General features: G+C 34.6%; 1 protein-coding gene across 1 annotated transcript in view; it reads left to right on the top strand.

The window, feature by feature from the left end:
* Ssrp (structure specific recognition protein) overlaps positions 1 to 14334 on the top strand; it is a 63323-nt gene extending 48989 nt beyond the window's left edge. The window contains exons 8-12 of the mRNA XM_089095291.1: positions 908 to 1024; positions 5352 to 5536; positions 8754 to 8942; positions 10373 to 10597; positions 14176 to 14334. Of these exons, the coding sequence (XP_088951417.1) occupies positions 908 to 1024; positions 5352 to 5536; positions 8754 to 8942; positions 10373 to 10597; positions 14176 to 14277 (818 nt within the window). The 3' untranslated portion in view covers positions 14278 to 14334. The remainder of the gene's footprint in view (positions 1 to 907; positions 1025 to 5351; positions 5537 to 8753; positions 8943 to 10372; positions 10598 to 14175) is intronic.
* The last annotated feature ends 5077 nt before the right edge of the window (positions 14335 to 19411 follow it).

Below are 19411 nucleotides of genomic sequence, written 5' to 3'. Positions count from 1 at the left end.
ACACTTGCTTGTGGACGTGGTTACTTAAGTTCGAATCTTAGAGAAGACTAAACATTTTTTTCGTCTTAGAGAAGAAGTACAATTTAGCACTACAAGACTTAATAGCGCAGCGGAAAAAAAACACTTGCTTGTGGACGTGGTTACTTGAGTTCGAATCTTAGAGAAGACTAAACATTTTTTTCGTCTTAGAGAAGAAGTACAATTTAATAGCGCAGCGGAAGAAACACTTGTTTGTGGACGTGGTTACTTGAGTTAGAATCTTAGAGATGCGCAGTGGAAGATACACTTGCTTGTGGACGTGGTTACTTGAGTTCGAATCTTAGAGAAGACTAAACATTTTTTTCGTCTTAGAGAAGAAGTACAATTTAAGAGCGCAGCGGAAAAAACACTTGCTTGTGGACGTGGTTACTTAAGTTCGAATCTTAGAGAAGACTAAACATTTTTTTCACCTTAGAAAAAAAGTACAATTTAATAGCGCAGCGGAAAAAACACTTGCTTGTGGACGTGGTTACTTGAGTTCGAATCTTAGAGAAGACTGAACATTTTTTTCGTCATAGAGAAGACTAAGAAGTCGAAAATAATAAATAAAAAAATTTTTTTCAGGACATACTTAAAATTAGAATAAATTTTTGTTTTCGAGAATCTGTTTATATAATAGAAAACAAGGGGTAAAAAACGGATTGGGCTATACATAACTTTATCTTTTTCACACATTTTTATGTTTTCACAGATCAAACCTGTGCTATAAAAAAACAAATTTTAATATTTGAAATTTGGCCTCCCCCTACTTTGTGTGGAGTAAAAAAGCATCTAATCCCTTGCTTTGATGAATAACGTCATTGCTACTTTTGAACTTCTGTAAGTTAATGCACCTACAAAAAACCTGTTTATGTTGAATTAATTACAGGAGACACCAAGACAACTATGGATGAATTTGGAGATTCGGATGAAGAAACTGCACCCGACGCTTACTTGGCTCGTGTCAAAAGAGAAGCCAAGGAACGAGATGCAGAGGAAGGGGGTGGTAAGTCCATATTTTTTATTTTTATGGTAAGTTCCGACTCACTGGAGAAATGATGTCTCCATCTGCAAAAGTAAGCGCTTAACCTGAAAAAATATTAATATTACTAACTTTTTTTTAGTTTAAATGTCTAATTATCTGTTTTTCCGCCTTATTTTCCGTGACCTTAATATTTGCCCTTTTTCCGTGACTTTTCCTCCGATATTAACTGTCATTTTCGGGAAGAAAGTACAAACATGTTAGAATTAAAAAACAGAAATATGGTAGGGATTGTTATAAATGTTCAGAGGTTAAAATCTATAGATACACTTCGAAGTGGATTCAAACGACCCAAGATTAATTTTTTTGTTTCAAATATGCATTATTGAGTATTGCATTACAATTAGCCAAAGATATAAGTTTTCTATTATTTCATAGTAAAGGTGTACATTCTAAAATCCCACCATATATGCTACAAGTATATGTATAATATAATCCCTCAATTTTGACGGTTCCGCTTTAGTGACGAATGCATGCAAAAAGGGCCCTATCTAGGTGGGGATAGGGGAGATACCAGGTCTGAACTCATCCCCTCCCCCCGAAATCTTTGTCTGACACGTACGAAAGTAAAAAAAAAGTAAACAAATTTAACAAACAACAAAAGGTAAAACATGGAATTAGTCTAAGACAGTGAAATTTTTAACCTTAAATGAATATTTTTGCACTATATCCAAAGGGTATATAAAATTATTGTATGCATCATATGTGCTTTTATTTTTTATGTGCTTTGCTGAGTTTGGCCCTTGGATATAGAGCGGAAATATTCATTTAAGGTCAAAAGTTTCGCTGTCTTGCATTAATTTCTTATTATTTTGCCTTTTGTTGTTTGTTTTTGAAACCCCCAAAATCTGTTTTACCCCTCTAGATACTATATTTTGTCAAGTGGCCTGATTGGGGGTAAGGTAGGGGGTTTCTATCTCCTTTCGTTTTTGTATGATGAAAAGACAGTGATGTCTTTGTCGTTGCAACAGTTGTTTGTTGCATTTTGCAAAATAAAAAGATTGTAGCCCCCTCAACCCCCCCCCCCTTCACCCCTTCGAACTTAAATTCTGGATACAGCCCAACATGTAAGCCAATTTTTTTTTTCAAGTAACCTAGCTTATGCTTTGTGACTGAAATATACCCTTCTTCCGTTAACTTTTTTACTGTTTAAAATATTCGGGCTAGGAATGTCATTAATTTCTCGGCTGTATTAATTAAGACTGAAAGAATTAAAAGGCTAAAATTTAGCGAAATTCAGAAAATATTTTGTCCTCTAACTCGGTTAATAGGTAGAACTAGAATTGCCACTGAGAATTTGACAAAATCCCATGATTCACTTGTGAAAAATGCCTGCCGAAATCTGTTTTACCCCTGCACATAGTAGATTGTATCAAGGGCACCAATTGGGGGGGGGGGGGGTTAAGGCAGGGGTTTATTCTCAAGAATCCAAAGAAAACAAACATGGCCCAACCTCTGCTGTGCAGTTGCTGGGAAGCGTGGCGACACCCATTTTAAGCGTGGCGGCAACTTGTAAACAGGATCGTGGTGCGACATGGTGCATTATCACTATGGCATTTGAAAAAAAGTTCAAGCTATCAAATAATAGTACATATACTTAATATGTATAATATATGTATAATATAGTACATATAATATGTAATTAATATGTATAATGTAGTACATATACTTAATATGTCTTTTGAGAGTAATAGTGGTTTAAGATTGCCATTCCACAACATACGCTATTTAACGTAAGAATTGAAAATAGCCTATAAATGATTGGCTGAAAATAATCCACCAATTAAGTCAAGTTAATATTCTTTCGGATCTTTAGTTAAATGATGTAGAATTTGTAATGGCCAATAATTGATCGGCCGGAGGTAATCCACAGATCAAATCAAGTTTGCATTCTTTCTGACCTAGTCTTTATTATGGTCTATAATTGAAAGGCCAAAAATAATCCACCAATCAAATTGAGTTCACATTCTTACGGACCTTTAGGTCCGTAAGATAGGCCGAAAGTAATCCGCCTATCAAACTGAGTTCACATTCTTACAGACCTTTACTAAAATGGCCGATAATTGATCCGCCGAAAATCATTCACCAATCAAATAAAGTTGACATTCTTACGGACCTTTACATTCTTGGGTAAACCAGTATGATAAGCCTACTTCAGCTAATCTGAAGCCATTGTTATCCTTAATGTATATAGGTTTCTCATGATCTCAAGCTCAGAACTGATATCCTAAGATTTTGGGGGAAAATCTCAAGAAATAGCAGCCCTGGTTAGAATAAAGTAGGTTCAGAACATAGGAAGAGGCAGCATTGCCAAGTGTTATCAGTGCAAAAAGATTTGAACAAAACAAAACTTCATTGGCACCTTTTCCTTATTTTAACTTGTGGTGAATTCTCTTTTTTTCTATGTTTTCTCTTAACGTCTTGGCCTTCTTGATTTTTTGGGTTTCGGCCAAAGAGTGAGAGCTGGTCAAGTTTGGCCAAACTTGTGAGAGCTAAATTTTCAGCGATTTAACATGCGAAGATAGAAGTTAAAAACTATTAGCTCTGCTAACAATTTAGCATCTGGTAATTTCATTAAAAAGTAAAAATTTTCAAGTAAGATTGACTTTTTGATATAACAGTGTAACAAGATTAAAGCTGAAATTACCTTGTGAATGATAATTAGTATTTTCGGGAATTAACGTCAAAATGTAGCATACACAAAAGTAAGCCTAGAGTAAATTGGAATTATTTGGCTGGTCAAGTAGTATAATTTACATTAAGATGGTCGTCCTACTGGGAACAGAATTCTGCTTTCCTTATCCTTGCCTGCATTTTAAAGTGTCCAAAAAGATAAACACGCAGCAGTTTTGGTTCAAGCAAAGTTGCCAAATGCTAGATGGTGTATGTGTCTTTTCGACGGTAGCGCCATTTTCTATTCTTTTAAGTTCCTCAGACTCTTTCCTTTTTTTATTGATACATTTATTTTCAACAATTCCCAAAAATAATACGACAATGAGAAACAGAGTCTGTTTCTCAGACTCTTTCCTTTTTTATACCTTTATTTTCAACAATTCCCACAAATAATACAACAATGAAATAAACATAGACACTACTAGAAGGCCAAATGACCTGTGCACAGTGGCTCAAATAATTAACTAAATCACATAATCAAGACGCGACACAAGTCACACAAAAAATCACATACATAATACTCAAAAGGATACCTGCTTTCATCCTTTGTCATGACTGAGGAGAAGCCCTCTGACCTGGGATTTAAATGACGAAACCGATTCAGAGCCCCTAATTTATATCCTAATTTTTTATTCAGGTCTTCTTTGGGTGTTGGTTTCACATTACGCAATGGTGTGCGTAACTTTAGGCATGTTAATTATTTAAATATGTCACTTAATTATTATGTTGACATTGACATTAAATGTTGACGTTGAAATCGACGTTCAGTATATCAATTAGTGACAGTTAAATATGTAGTAGTAGTTCTGGAAAAAAATTGACTCCGACATTGAACCAGGGTTGCCAACTGCTGACGTCTAAAAAGGGTGCAAATCAAGTCCAAAAAAGAATGAATTTTGTTCAAAAAGAGTGCAAGTCAAAAATTTGCTCGTCCCCTCTTCTGCGCCCCCTCTGAGGTAAAAAAGAGTGCATTTCACACGAAAAAAGTACAAATTGGCAACCTATGTCCCTTGGGTTAAATGCACTTTTGACGAATATGCCAACTACTGACGTCTAAGCGAATGAAAACTGACACCCAAAAAGAGGGATTTTCACTCTTCTGCATCCACTCTGAGGTAAAAAGAGTTTTAAACGCAAGTGTCCAATTTAGCAACCCTGCATTGGACTCGCCGTGTAGATATTGGAAGATGTATATCCTTAACTGAAAAATGAATTTTTATGTAGACTCCGACAAAGGACAACAAATCCAGACATCTCATCTTATTAGCTTATCTCTGTGAACTTATTAGCTGTGAAAAAGGAACATTTTAATGGCAGATCTGAAAATATTTCTTCTAAAATATCAAGTCTCATCCTTGTCATTTTCAATTTGTACCTCCCCCCCCTCCCCAACCTTCCATATCAGCACAAAATAACCATCGGGAAATTGTTGGCTCGAAAAAAAAATTAATCGGCATTGAACCTATTAGACATACTTTACTTGTATAAGGGTTGATTCTAAGATTACAAAATATTAAAAATCAATAAAATAAATTAGTAAGCAAAAAATAAAAAATTAATATAAATAAATGAATAAACAATAATGCTTGCATAATATGTGAAACGCCTTATTTGTCAGGTGATTCAGATGAGGATGAATCCACTGATGAAGATTTTAACCCTGGTGAAGAGGGCAGTGACGTGGCAGAAGAATACGAATCTGCACCAGAAACAACTGAATCTGAAGGTGATGGATCTGGAGGGGAACAGAAAACGAAGAAAAAGACAGAAAAGAGAGAAAAACCTAAAAAGGCTAAAACTGTGGTAAGTAATTGTACTACTTGTCTTAGTTTATATATAAGGTGAATTAGCCAGCAATCAAATATTTCGTTACATGACTGTGAGTAGTATTTACGCAAACAATAATTAACTTAGTTGTCGCGGTACAGAGTTGCCACATTTTTGTAAAAAAAAAAAAAATTGATGTTCATGTATGATACTAAACCACTTCTGCTACTTAAGTGTTACTGACTTACACTTCATGTTTAGATATGCTACTACTACTATTAGCAGCACCCTTGGACCAACAGCACCTACCAACTCATTGCAGCACCAAGCCAGCCAAAACTCCTCCTCAAATCTATCCGAAGTTTCACTCTTTACTCCCCCCCCCTTCCTCGAAATCCCACATTCCTTTAAATCCTGTCTTTTAACTCTTTCAGTACAGTCGGGACGTTTGGTCTGAAATGGATGGCCAAAAAGCATAATCTTTGGCAATTAGTCGTAACTAGTGTAGACGTCTTAACGTTTCTTTCATTATAGCCTTAGAAAGCGGGATCGAACGGCGTTTCTCGAACAGCTTATTTTTTATATAAGGTTAGTAAAAAAAAAAAAAAAAAATTCGTTGACTATTCCTCTGGAATGGATTTAATGCATAACATTCATACATTCAACATATAAAATGTTTCAGAACTATATTTGTCATTAACTATGGCTTCCAATATTCCAATAACCTACCTGTCAATTCTTTCAAAATCGTCGTATTTTGAAAATTTACTTGCCGTTGAATTAGCCCTGAGGTCTTAGTAATTTCGTTTTTTTTTTGTGCTATCCTTAACTCTCAAGTGAAATCGGTTTTTCTTTACTTCCAAAATCTCAAAACTTTTCATTCTGTCTATGTTATTCCCCTTAGATTTTTGACTGTTTAAAATATTCTTGAGAAAGTATATTAATCTCTCTTTAACACATGCCACTGACCTTCAAAGAGACAAATCGAGACAAACATTTTCTTTTTCAATTTTCCTACATATTAACCATATTATTTGGCGTATATACAAAAAAAAAAGATTAAAAAAAAAAAATGATGGGAACTAAAATATTTCACGATGTGTGAGCGTTGCATTATTATAGCCACAATGTCAGCGTTACAACAATTGTGGAAAGGGGCACACATACGTCCAAACTTTGAGAAACATTAGAGTAAGATCTTCACTGCACTAATCGCCAATTTTCAAACTTATTCTTGTGACCTGAGCTCTCGAAAGCTGCAAAAATCATTCATTTTGCTAACATTCTTATCTACACTCAAATCATCTGCATGATCTAAGTCTGTGAGAGCTTTAAGTTTAGCAGTTCTGATTGGTTTTGAACTTTTTTTGGTTGATAATTGTTGATGATCGATTATACAGCCTTTATTATATTTTCACCTTCATTATACAGGGTCATCCGAAAGTCCCGTAAGAGTTTTGTTTGGATACATCAAAACTGTAATATTTTTTTTGGCATAAAGATCTACTTCGAAGTTTATTCTTCTAGTTCTGAAAACTAGCACCTTGAATCAAAATCGGGACTTTTTTCGTATTTAAACATTACTTTGCTGGTATTTCTAAAATCTATTTTCATTTTCTTCATGATACCACACTCTTGGTTTTAACTTTTTTAATTTAACTTTATTTTATTTTTTATTTTATTTTTTTTTTAAGAACAACATGGCTTCATTGTATAAGTTTATAGGTGTTTTTTTTTCGGGCTGCTTTGTATCGGAGGCGTGGTCGTAGAAACTTCGAAAGGGGCTCATTTGATTGCAAATTGAAAGCTCCTGTGTTCTTTTCAAGAGTGGAATACTATTGGAGGGCAACTAGACCCCTCATATGCCCATTTTGCTACCAAAATTGGACTTGTCAACATCTTTATCACAAATCAAACCAATACTTGTTTATAGTATATATTATATATATATATATATATATATATATATATATATATATATATATATATATATATATATATATGTATATGTATAAATCGTAAAAGTATATCTGCGGAGTAAAGAAAGATTTTATATTAAAATGCAAGTTTGCACTAAATAATTCGATTACAAATTGGGGTGGTGCAGGGATCTTTTTTCTTTGTAAATGTTACATTTTTGGTAGGTTTGCCCTGTTATGTCTCACAATTGAGGGATTAAGTAAAGCTCTCAAGAGAAGTATTTGAGTGGTGGGGCCTTGGAATTTTATGCTAAAAGAGGGATAAACAATTTTTTCCTTCCTAACAAACGAGTGTACTTGCGTTTTTATTCTTTGCTGTTAGTTCAAACATAATTTTCTCGCACATAGTCAGGCACTTTACGCAGTATTTTTGGTGGGAGGGGAGAGGATTAACAAATATATTTATTTGATATTTGAATAAGAAATGCCTAGAAATTCGAGAAATTAGTAAAACATTCTGAAATCGAACCGTTTTACAACATAGTGAAAAAAACTGTTTTTTCTCTTACTTTTCTTTTACTGTTATTAAAAACGTTAGTTTTTTTTTTCTTACAAAAAAGTATTTTTGGGGCATCAAAACTAAGAAAAAAGACTCGAAAATTTACCACTTTGTGGTGATCGAACCCGTGTGAATCAAACAAAGAATTAAAGTCTCAATTTTTTATCTTCCCTACTAGAGTTGGGGCGAAGCGCTGGATTTGACGGTGCTTAAACTTTTTTTTGTTATATAAGGCGTTCAGATAGTTTTTTTTTAGGGGGGGGGGGACTTTCCCCGTGCTCTCTTTGGTCCATGTTCAGATACTTCCTCTGCCCTCTGCGAGAAGGCCTCTTTCCATCTATGTTCTAAATCAAGAAATTATCATTTTTAACCATATAATTACGTAGTTAATTAAGTTTAGTCACTATAATCTTTACGGTATTCTCTGCAGTTAGTTTTAGGATGTACGCCAATTTGGCAACTTATTAGCGCGTATTTTTTATGTTTTTATTTCGATTTATTCTAATTACAACTCCATTGTGCTATTTGCTGTGTTATTTAATATATAATTGCTTAAGTGTATGTTTTGTCGATATATACGTTTTGTGGAAAGAGGTTTCTCAGTATAGGAAAGAAAAACGGACAAAATATCCCCTCAAAACAATGTTCTCTATGATCGCCCTCTCCTGACCTGAACTGTTGTACATAACCCGCCTATATGCAGACTTACGACGCTGGTTTGATCTTGCTGGTCGATTGGTTCATATTTTATTTTATTATTTTATTTATTTTTTAGTCCGAAAAGCCTAGAAAGAAGAAGGAGAAAAAAGAAAAGGACGCTGGTGCACCCAAGCGACCCCAGACAGCTTACTTCTTATGGTTGAACGATAATAGAGAAAAGATCAAGTCTGAAAACCCAGGAATCTCAATTACAGATTTGTCAAAGAAAGCTGGCGAGCTCTGGAGGGGTCTATCTGATAAGACCGTATGTTTTGTTTCTTTTTATTCGCTTTTCTTTTTTATTTTTCAAATTTCTATTTTCAAAAAGAGAACGATCACCTATAACAAAACAAAAGTAAACTGACTAGTTCAGCGCTACCATCAAGGTCTTATCCAGGGGAGGGGGTAGGGAGTTTTACCCTTCCTCCCCCGAAATTTTTGTTCAATTAGTAAGAACTTAACAAAAATGCAAATATGAACAATGTTTTTTGATGCTTTGTTTTAAAGTTTTTATTGTAATCCCCCCTCCCCTCCGAACAAAAACCCTGAATGCGCCCTTATATACCATGCCTACTAATTCCTATTAATGGTCATCACTGTGTTCACAAAGAAAAGTTTTCAAGCTCAAATCGACGCCAATTTCTTTTAAAATCGGCGCTGATTTTGAAATCAGCTACGTGTTCCCAGCCCTTAAGGGTCTAAAAAAAAATTCTGTTATTTTCTCCTGAAACAGAGGAGAAACTTTCTTTTGAAGTTTACAAAATTTCCAGCAATTTTTGAAACTTATACTTGATAATGGATGTAAATATTATGAACATTAGGAAAAGACTGAGACTTGATGACTATAATGCATCTTCAAACTGATTTTGACAGTGTTGCCGGCTCTTTCCGAAAATGGCACAATTTTTTTCGCCAAATTTTGCAACAGTGACAGTCAGAAATTTATCGAATCCGAGATAAGATTTTGCACCGTGTGCACACGGAGTTGACTTTGACACACTTGCCGGCTTCTTCCACAATGGCACAAAAAATTCTTTTCGCAGAATTTTAGCTAATCTACAAATTGTTGATCATTAGTTGACTTTTTGAGCAACGCTTTTTTTCGTTTTTTTTTTTTTTTTTTTTTTTTTTTTTTTTTTTTGTATGGCTTTGTGAAAATGAGAGTCAGAAATTTGTAGAATAAGAGATGAGATTTTGCATCGTGTGCACACTGAAGCATTGTCAAATTGACTTTGACAGTGTTGCCGGCTCCTTCCACAATGACACAAATAATTCTTGTCGCAGAATTTATCTAATCCATAAGTTTTTGATCATTTAATTCAGTTTTTGAGCAACAGTTTTGCTATTTTTTGGTATAGCTTAGTAACGACAAGGGTGACAAATTTATAGAATAAGAGATGGAGCTAGATGAAGGTTTTTTTTCTGGTATTATCTCGTGAAACAGAGAATTGAACTTCCTACGAAGTTTCCAGTACATGTTTCAAGAAAATTAAACTTTTCTAATTTACTATATAGCATAAACAAGAAGCAATGTTTGATCTGGTCTCGCGACTGAGGATCAACAATATTTAACAATCTAGCGTGGAGAACCCCTTATGTGACAACGCTGGCTGTAAACAAAAACTAATACCTCTGCTATCCTTTAGTTAGGTATTTTTTTTCTTGGTTATTGCCTAATTCATTTTGTTTGTATAGGAATGGGAGAATAAATCAAAAGAAGCCAGGAAAGCTTATGAAGAAGCAGTCAAGGCGTATAAAGCAAGCGGTGGGGGAGCTGCGGCATCCACAACAAGTGCAAAGAGTACTAGCGCAAAGAGCAAACCCACGCCTACCAAACTGGGCTCTGGAGCAGGCTTTAAGTCAGAAGAATATATCTCCGATGAAGACAGTGATAGTGATGGCAGCGCCAAGGCATCAAAGGCAAATTACACTAGTTGGTTCTTTTCCCCTTCTTCACTAAACCCTACGATTATGGCGCCAGTAGTAGATTACTTTGAATGCCCCCCCCCCCAGCTATACCTTGTACGATGGCAGCGCCAAGAGTACGCCACCCACCTCATGTTTCTATTATCATTAAGGCTTTGAAATAAAATCCTTTTTAACTACATCTATAGTAGTAAGTATGGAAAAACCGCAGGAAAAACACCAGGAACATAGTATGCTCCTGCAAAATCGCATGAACAAACCGCAGGAAAAACCGGAAAAACCGCAGGGCCATGGCCAAAAAAGCACACATACAAATACAATGAACAACATACAAATACAATTAAAGTATTCAATTTAAACTTTTGAACAAGACGATTAAATCACTGAAAATCATTCAAAAATACTAACAAAGTACTGACATAACATCCTCACGACGGGTTATACCCATACGAATAAACCGCACCAGATCCTTAATACTAATTCAACACCTATTCCCCAGCAATATTTCTGCCCAAGTCCTCTCCCCCTCATCCACTCCAAAAAAATGTCCTTTCTTAAAAGAAAACCTTAACCCTACACAATTCTCCAGAAAATACAACAATTTCTCCTTCCATTCTCCACACATCGGGCAACTGCAAGGACCACTCTTACTCTAACCCTTCCTAAATTTTGGCATTTTTTGGGAAAACTGGCCTGAAAATCTGAGAAGCATAACCAAGAAATGCACCCAGTTATGAGGTGTGGAATGAACCACCGTTTTGACGGTGTGCACCGTTGGAGAGTGTGCCGTATTTGGCGCACTCTCAGATTTCGGGTTGAGCTTTTTAGAAGACTCCAAATGTAGATGAGCTCTATCGAAATGAATAGAAGGAAATAAAGTGGACCTAGATAGTGTCAGTGCCACTTGTGGATTAAACCTCCTCAATTTTGACACCATTATCTATAATATATAAATAAAATTACAAGTTTATGTTAAAGGACAAAAAGAAAACAATGTAACCCTAAACGATGTAACTGCCATTGGTAGGTTTGTTTGGGCTACCCCCCCCCCCCAAAAAAAATTAAAATAGAATCATGTTGATCGTTTAAAGGCTATCTAGAAATCTCGGTATGTTTTTCGAGAGTGACGTAGTTTTTTAATGAAAATGTCTGAGTTCTTAAATAGGACGATTTTTCGAAGTTTCTGCAAAATATTTACCAAACGGAGTAAAATTCCAATTGTTTTGGATTTTTGGATTTTAGTTTTTTTTTTTTTTTTTACCCAAATAAGAAAGAAAGATCTAGGTATTCGACTTGAATAATCTTAGTTTTAAGTTAAGGATTTTCTAAATGCATTTCGCCACTAAGCTGATAAATCTTATTATACTGTCGCTCGTTCTGTAATTTCAACTTGGTTTAAATTATCAAATTGGTGGAAGTGATGAAATACTTGAGAGCCATGGGTAATTAGATTAAAGCCAAGACAGATATTGGGGATGGATAGTCATTTTGTTCAGAATAGTCGAAAGGTCCAATAAATATGTCTGGGGTGACAAGACCCCCGCAGCCTCTGGCGCAAGGGATGTAAATTATGCTAACTACCAATTGCTTACAGATAGGTTTTAACAGAGCCATGTCTAATCTTGGGAGTCCGATTAGCTAGCTATGCTAGCATAGCCCCTATCTCCAATAATCTTAGCAATAGGAAATTCCACATTGTATATTCTACCTATATTTCGGAATATAGATAGAACATTTCAAAATCCCTTCTTTTCTTCATTCTTTGTATTTCTCTTACTTTCGCATGGCGTAATTGTCAGTGGGGGATTTTCCAGGGGGAGGAATCGTCCACCGGGGAATTATTCGCGGGAGAGGGGGATCTTTCCTCCAGATCCACAAGAAGAGTGAGTGTCTGGCAAAACCTCACTAAACCTTTCAACCTTTAAAGCTTCTTCCAAAAGATCGAATTGTAGAGTAAACTGTAAGAAAGTTGTCCTCCATTTTTAATATAGATTATAACATTTTTAATATAGAAAAGCTTGAGAACCAGATAGTCTCTGTGAGAGGTAAAGCTGGCTTACCATTTCAGTGTCATATAAAAATGATTAATTTCACTTGTTGATAGCTAGTCTATTATCCATCCTAGGACAGAATTAAGGCAGATAGGCATGGAGTAAGGGTAATTCAAATAATCTATCAGTTATGTAAGCCATTTGAAGGCAATTGGCCCAAATCCGAAAATGATTCAAAGATTTATGACCACAGGACATGTTCACAGGACTTGCAGGCAATTGGGTAACTGAGCTTGTTCATATTATATGAGTTTCGCCTACTAGGCAAAAAGTCTCTGTGAGGGCAAAAATTAGAAAGAAATTTTCAGAATAAAAGGGAACTTCTCCATAAACCATAAAAAGACAACTATGGCTCCCAACATGATGTATCGACGTAATCTCGGAAGTGATAGTAAAGAAGTAACATCTTAGTATGAACTAGTGCCTTTAATTTAAAAAGAATATATATTTAGAAAATCTTATATTTTATTTTTAATATTTTGCCATAACAAAACGTGTTATACTTCTGGGATCAAAGAATTACCACGACGTATCAACGTTAATCTACAAACAAAAAAGAAAGATAAAGCTAAGTAGAAAGTAATGATGAAGAAAGTAGGGATTAATGGGAATTGATTTGCATGGCTACACCACAAGATGATCAATAAAGAAATTTTTAGCCAAAAAAAAAAGTTATAATCATGCTTGGACCTTGGGGCGGTACCTATAATTTATGTATTAAAATACCCTTTTTGTGACATGAGAAAGTATAGAGTGTTATTATTCATAGTGATGCACATTTAAAGTGGGTAGATTCATCCCCTTAGGCTTGGATTCAGTTTCATTTCGTGCTGTTTTTCGGTCATAAAATCCGAGCCAGCTGGCCTCTTCCTCCAAAAGAATGGCCTCTTTTTCTTCCTGAATGGCCCTGATCTCGTAACGTGCAGATCCGAAAAAAGGAAAAAACCGAGTTTCAAAGTTTAGAAGTAAAAATCGAACACCTGTGCCATCATTAGACTTTTTCGTTAATATATGTTGTGTTTGGTGAAGACATTGTTCTTATGGCTAAAAAGTAAGAATAACCCACGGAGTCTCTTACATTTATTCTAAGAATGGCCCGGATGTTGTCTACGGTCAAAAGAATCGTACTCGCAATTGCTTAAAATAAAAAAACAATTTTAATTAATATAGTATAATAGTTATAGTAATATAGTAACTATAGTAATATAGTTAATATAGTATATCCCACTCTCTTGCTCCATTAATATAAATTTTCTTCAGCGATGTCAATTGCATGTAGTTGACGTGCGTTTATTTCTAATTATGTTACACTTCGGTACAAGGCTGTATCCAGGAGGGTTATTGGGTTTGACCCCCCCCCCCCCGTTCGATTCGTGATTGATTTTTATAAAAAAAAAATCTTCCAATGCCCCCCCCCCCCAACAAAGATCCTGGATATGCACTGGCTTCGGTGTTATTTTACTTCTGTTATAGAATGCCTAAATATTAATTATTTTTGACATGCTTTTTTCTTTTTAAAAGCCGAAAAAGAAGAGCAAAGAGGAAACCGTGAAGAAGGAAGAGGTTGATGAAGAGGAAGAGGAGGAAGAAGCAGAAGAAACTCCTAACAGTGATTCGGATTAATTTGTATCTCTATTTTTATAAGTAACTCGTTCTTTTTATAAATTGATCTTTTTTCCAGTTTGCTTATCTTCATTTATACTTACAGCACAGAGCATAAATTGCCGTTTCGCTTTTCTTTTTTTTTATGAGTTGGTCATGTCAAATTGATTAATTTACGCATGAATGCCAAATAAGACCGATTTCCGCCAGTAAGGATTACCAAAATATTTAATGTTTGTTGAAATTTTTCGCGATCTTCAGTGGTTACTAGACTTGAATAATTTGTACGCTGGCTAATTAGGCTGAACAAAAAAAAGCGTAAAAAAGAGAAAACGAGGATAATAACAGCGAGTGAAAAAGAGAAGAAATATTTGCAAATAGAAGATAAAAAACAACATAAGAACATGAATCTTGGAGTGGAATCTTGGAGTCGGAGTGGTTTGATAACAGCTTGTTCAAACGAAACCCAGAGTTTGAACCCAGGGTAGCAACACACTTCAGGGTCGATGCAATACATGTATCGGATTATATCGTATAAGGAAAATGACATATTTATAAAAAAAAAAGTATGAAAGATTTGAAGGAAAGTGGAAGTGACAAGAAAATATGATGAGTATAAATTTTGTTTATATTAGGATATGTTCTATTAACAATTTACCTTGTGAAATGTGTAATATTTCGATGCAATATTACTATAATGTAAATTTGTCGGTATTCTCCAAGTGGCGATGAAAGGTTACCCTCGTTACTCGCTATTTGGAGAGGGTCTTCTTTCTTTTGAGTTTAGGGGATTTTTTGTAACGTTTTATTTTTTTATATTGTCCTGTGAACTTTTATCTGTGCTTTTTATTAGTTTATTCTGCACTGAAAACGGTTGAACGAAAGTCTCGACCGAAATATTTACATAATTTTCTTTTACTTTCACTCCCTGTTACTATCCTCGTTTTCTCTTCTCTACTATTTTTTCGTTTTGTTACTATACTTTGTGAATGCTACAGCACAATAAACCTGGCAGCCAATATAAACGCATATTTCAAAGACTAAATACAAACAACGATATTGATGAGCTGTTTAAATCCAGATTTAACACAGGAGATGCTATATTAAACATAGGAGAGCCAGATTTAACATAGGAGATGCAATGTTAAACATAGGAGAGCCAGATTTAACATAGGAGATGCTATATTAAACATAGGAGAGCCAGATTTAACATTGGAGATGCTATGTTAAAGATACGAGAGACAGATTTAACATAGGAGATGCTATGTTAAACATAGGAGAGCCAGATTTAACATAGGAGATGCTATATTAAACATAGAAGAGCAAGATTTAACATAGGAGATGCTATGTTAAACATAGGAGAGCCAGATTTAACATAGGAGATGCTATATTAAACATAGGAGAGCCAGATTTAACATAGGAGATGCAATGTTAAACATAGGAGAGCCAGATTTAACATAGGAGATGCTATGTTAAACATAGGAGAGCAAGATTTAACATTGGAGATGCTATGTTAAACATAAGAGAGCCAGATTTAACATAGGAGATGCTATTTTAAACATAGGAGAGCCAGATTTAATATAGGAGATGCTATATTAAACATAGAAGAGCAAGATTTAACATAGGAGATGCTATGTTAAACATAGAAGAGCCAGATTTAACATAGGAGAGCCAGATTTAGCCTAGGAGATGCTATGTTAAACATAAGAGAGCCATATTTAATATAGGAGATGCTATGTTAAACATAGGAGAGCCAGATTTAACATAGGAGAGCCAGATATAACATAGGAGATTTAACAAGGTGCCTCTACGGAAGTATTATTGATTTTCTCATGGATAATTTTATTGTCTGAGTCAGTTTTCTAGCATATTTCTCTAGTGGAGAAGAGAGTGAGAAGTGAGTAGGATGAGCCGTGTTGGTACCTGCCGGCCTACAGGCCTTAAATTGCTGGGAACAAGCAGCTCGAGTATTCGTACTTCCAACAAACCATCCAATTCTTTCTTTCGTTTTTTCCTTTTGTTTCCTTTTTCTTTCCTTTTTTCCTTTTCTTTCCTTTTTTCTTTCCTTTTTTTCCTTTTGTTTCATGTTCTTGTGTTGGTTATTTGTTAACCAGGAGGATTATAATCCTTCACAATTGTATGGCTAAAAAAAACTTAGTTAATATCTTATCAAGATAGAATTGGTATTGGAAGCATCAGATAAATAATTAGAAGAAAACCTGCTAAAAACTGTAAGGAGCCCATTTTTAGATTCCAGGTGCTGCTTTTCAGAAGAAAAAGACTTTCATAATTAGTAAATCTTTTAACTTAAAGTGAATAAATTTGAAATCACTGAAATATCGCAAGGAAGAATAAGAAATCTTGTGGTCGAAGTTTTGACAAAACATATCTGCTAAATCGTCGATATTCCTCTTAATTACTGATATCGATTTAAGTATGCAATGTTTGAAATAATTAAGAAGAGTTTCCATGATCATAGAAAATTATTTAGACTAGCCTATGAGCCTTTAACTCATTTTACACACTTTTTTTATGGTTTACTAATTATAAAATTAGACACTTTACCTTACATAATATCAAGACTATTTTTTGTGTTTTACACAAAAAATATATATAAAAAAATGAGTTTATATATATATATATATATTTGTATTTTATATATAATTCTATACATTTTTTTAATTAGTTAATTAGGCAGTTTACCCTAGACGATATCAAGACAATTTTTTTATGTCTTATATATCTTTACATATTATATATATTTCTTAATTAGCTAATTAAGTAATTTACCTTAAACGATATCAAGACTATTAGAGGATTAATTTGGATTATCTCCCCATTTTTTACATTATTAACAATCGCAAAATATTTCAGCTTTTATAAATGAAGAGATGTTCTTATTTGGTTGAATATGCCTAAAAAAGCCATAATGAAAATGGGGTTTAAGGACTAATTTACAAGAGAAAACTGAACTGTTTATTTATAACCTGGATATATACTAGGTTATAGCGCAATCGTTTTAGTCTTCACATATACATATGTGTATATATATTTGACTAGGCCAGTGACTCCGACTTCAATATCGGTTTCCGATAACCGATTTCGGGCCATGCCCCACCCAAGCATTTCTCAAATTCTGATCCCTTCCTCATGATATTAAAATTTCATTATTTAAAGTTTTACATGTTTTCACCTGAAGGAAGCCTAAAAGGGCATTAACTTGGTAAAAAAAAAAAAAAAAAGGTCGTCCTCTCGGCAATTTTATCGTAATGAAAGATGTTGTGTGTAAAACACCTTTTATACAATGAATGACGTTATTATAATATATGACGCAATGAATGCCGCTATGATTTTATGCAATGTATGACGTTATTGCAATACTATCATGTATCCTTTTTTTCGGTTGGGAGGCCAGTGACTCCCAACCGATTTCGGGCCATGCCCCACCTAGGCATTTCTCAAATTCGGACCCCTTCCTCATTATATTAAAATTTTATTATTCAAAGTTATACATGTATTCACCTGAAGGAAGCCTAAAAGGGCATTAACATGGTAAAAAAAAAAAAAAAAGGCCGTCCTCTCGGCAATTTTATCGTAATGAAAGATGTTGTCTGTAAAACACCTTTTATACAATGAATGACGTTATTATAATATATAGTGCATGACGCTATGATTTTATGCAATGTATGACGTTATTGCAATACTATCATGTATCCTTTTTTTCGGTTGGGAGGCCAGTGACTCCCAACCGATTTCGGGCCATGCCCCACCTAGGCATTTCTCAAATTCGGACCCCTTCCTCATTATATTAAAATTTTATTATTCAAAGTTATACATGTATTCACCTGAAGGAAGCCTAAAAGGGCATTAACATGGTAAAAAAAAAAAAAGGCCGTCCTCTCGGCAATTTTATCGTAATGAAAGATGTTGTCTGTAAAACACCTTTTATACAATGAATGACGTTATTATAATATATAGTGCATGACGCTATGATTTTATGCAATGTATGACGTTATTGCAATACTATCATGTATCTTTTTTTTCGGTTGGGAGGCCAGTGACTCCCAACCGATTTCGGGCCATGCCCCACCTAGGCATTTCTCAAATTCGGACCCCTTCCTCATTATATTAAAATTTTATTATTCAAAGTTATACATGTATTCACCTGAAGGAAGCCTAAAAGGGCATTAATTTAGTAAAAAAAAAAAAAAAGGTCGTCCTCTAGGCAATTTTATCCTAACGAAAGATGTTGTGTGTAAAACACCTTTTATACAATGAATGACGTTATTACAATATATAGTGCATGACGCTCTGCTTTTATACAATGTATGACGTTGTTGCAATACTATCATGTATCTTTTTTTTCTTTAATAGCATATGCATGTGACGTCATCCACATGAAATTTTTTTCCTTCAAAATTAAGGCTTTAAATTATAGATAGCCAAATGGTGCTCGTCCTTCCCATTACTCACCAGCATATTTCCATGCCCCACCAATGGGGCCTGAACCCACGTCGGGAATCACGGGACTAAGTTCAGGGGGGGATGATCCGAAAAATTTGGCCTAAAACAATGATAAAATAACAAATAACACTAAAATACTAAGATAATTAGAGAAAGTATTCCATCACGTGAGCGAGTAAGCAGTCAACAGTCATCTAACAAAAATGATGACAATTAACCAGGCAAAAGAGAAGTGAACCTTAGTAGCCGATTTTATCTTAAACACCATAGGGCTTCAAAAACCTTAGGAAACAAATCTGGTGGATTAGTTTCATATTAACTAGAACATGATGTAACTGTGCATTATGAGGAGGAATCGAGCATTGTTTAGTTGCTTCAATAAAATCAACTTTTTCTTCTCAAGTGATTCTAATGCCCGTGCCACATAATAGTCACACTTGTCGATAAAATCAAAATTACGCACGATTACAGCGCCAATTACTTTCTCCGTTCGTAATTTCACGAGTTGAACATTGTTCAACTTTCAAATATAAATTTCTTGACTGACCAATCAGAGTCAAGGTTTAAGGCATACTTATTAAAACTAGAAAAGATGGAAACTTAGAACAGCGGTTTTTCTATTTGGGAGAGGAATCTGACAAAAGTTGGACACAAATTACTGTATGTGCAAACTCTTTAAACTAATTTCTTG

The sequence above is a fragment of the Artemia sp. Qi Xiang Cuo genome, chromosome 10 (assembly GCF_049724085.1).
Source record: "Artemia sp. Qi Xiang Cuo chromosome 10, ASM4972408v1, whole genome shotgun sequence".
NCBI lineage: Eukaryota > Metazoa > Arthropoda > Branchiopoda > Anostraca > Artemiidae > Artemia > Artemia sp. Qi Xiang Cuo.
Note: the sequence above shows the minus strand (reverse complement) of the source record. Positions and strands in the feature narration are given on the sequence as shown.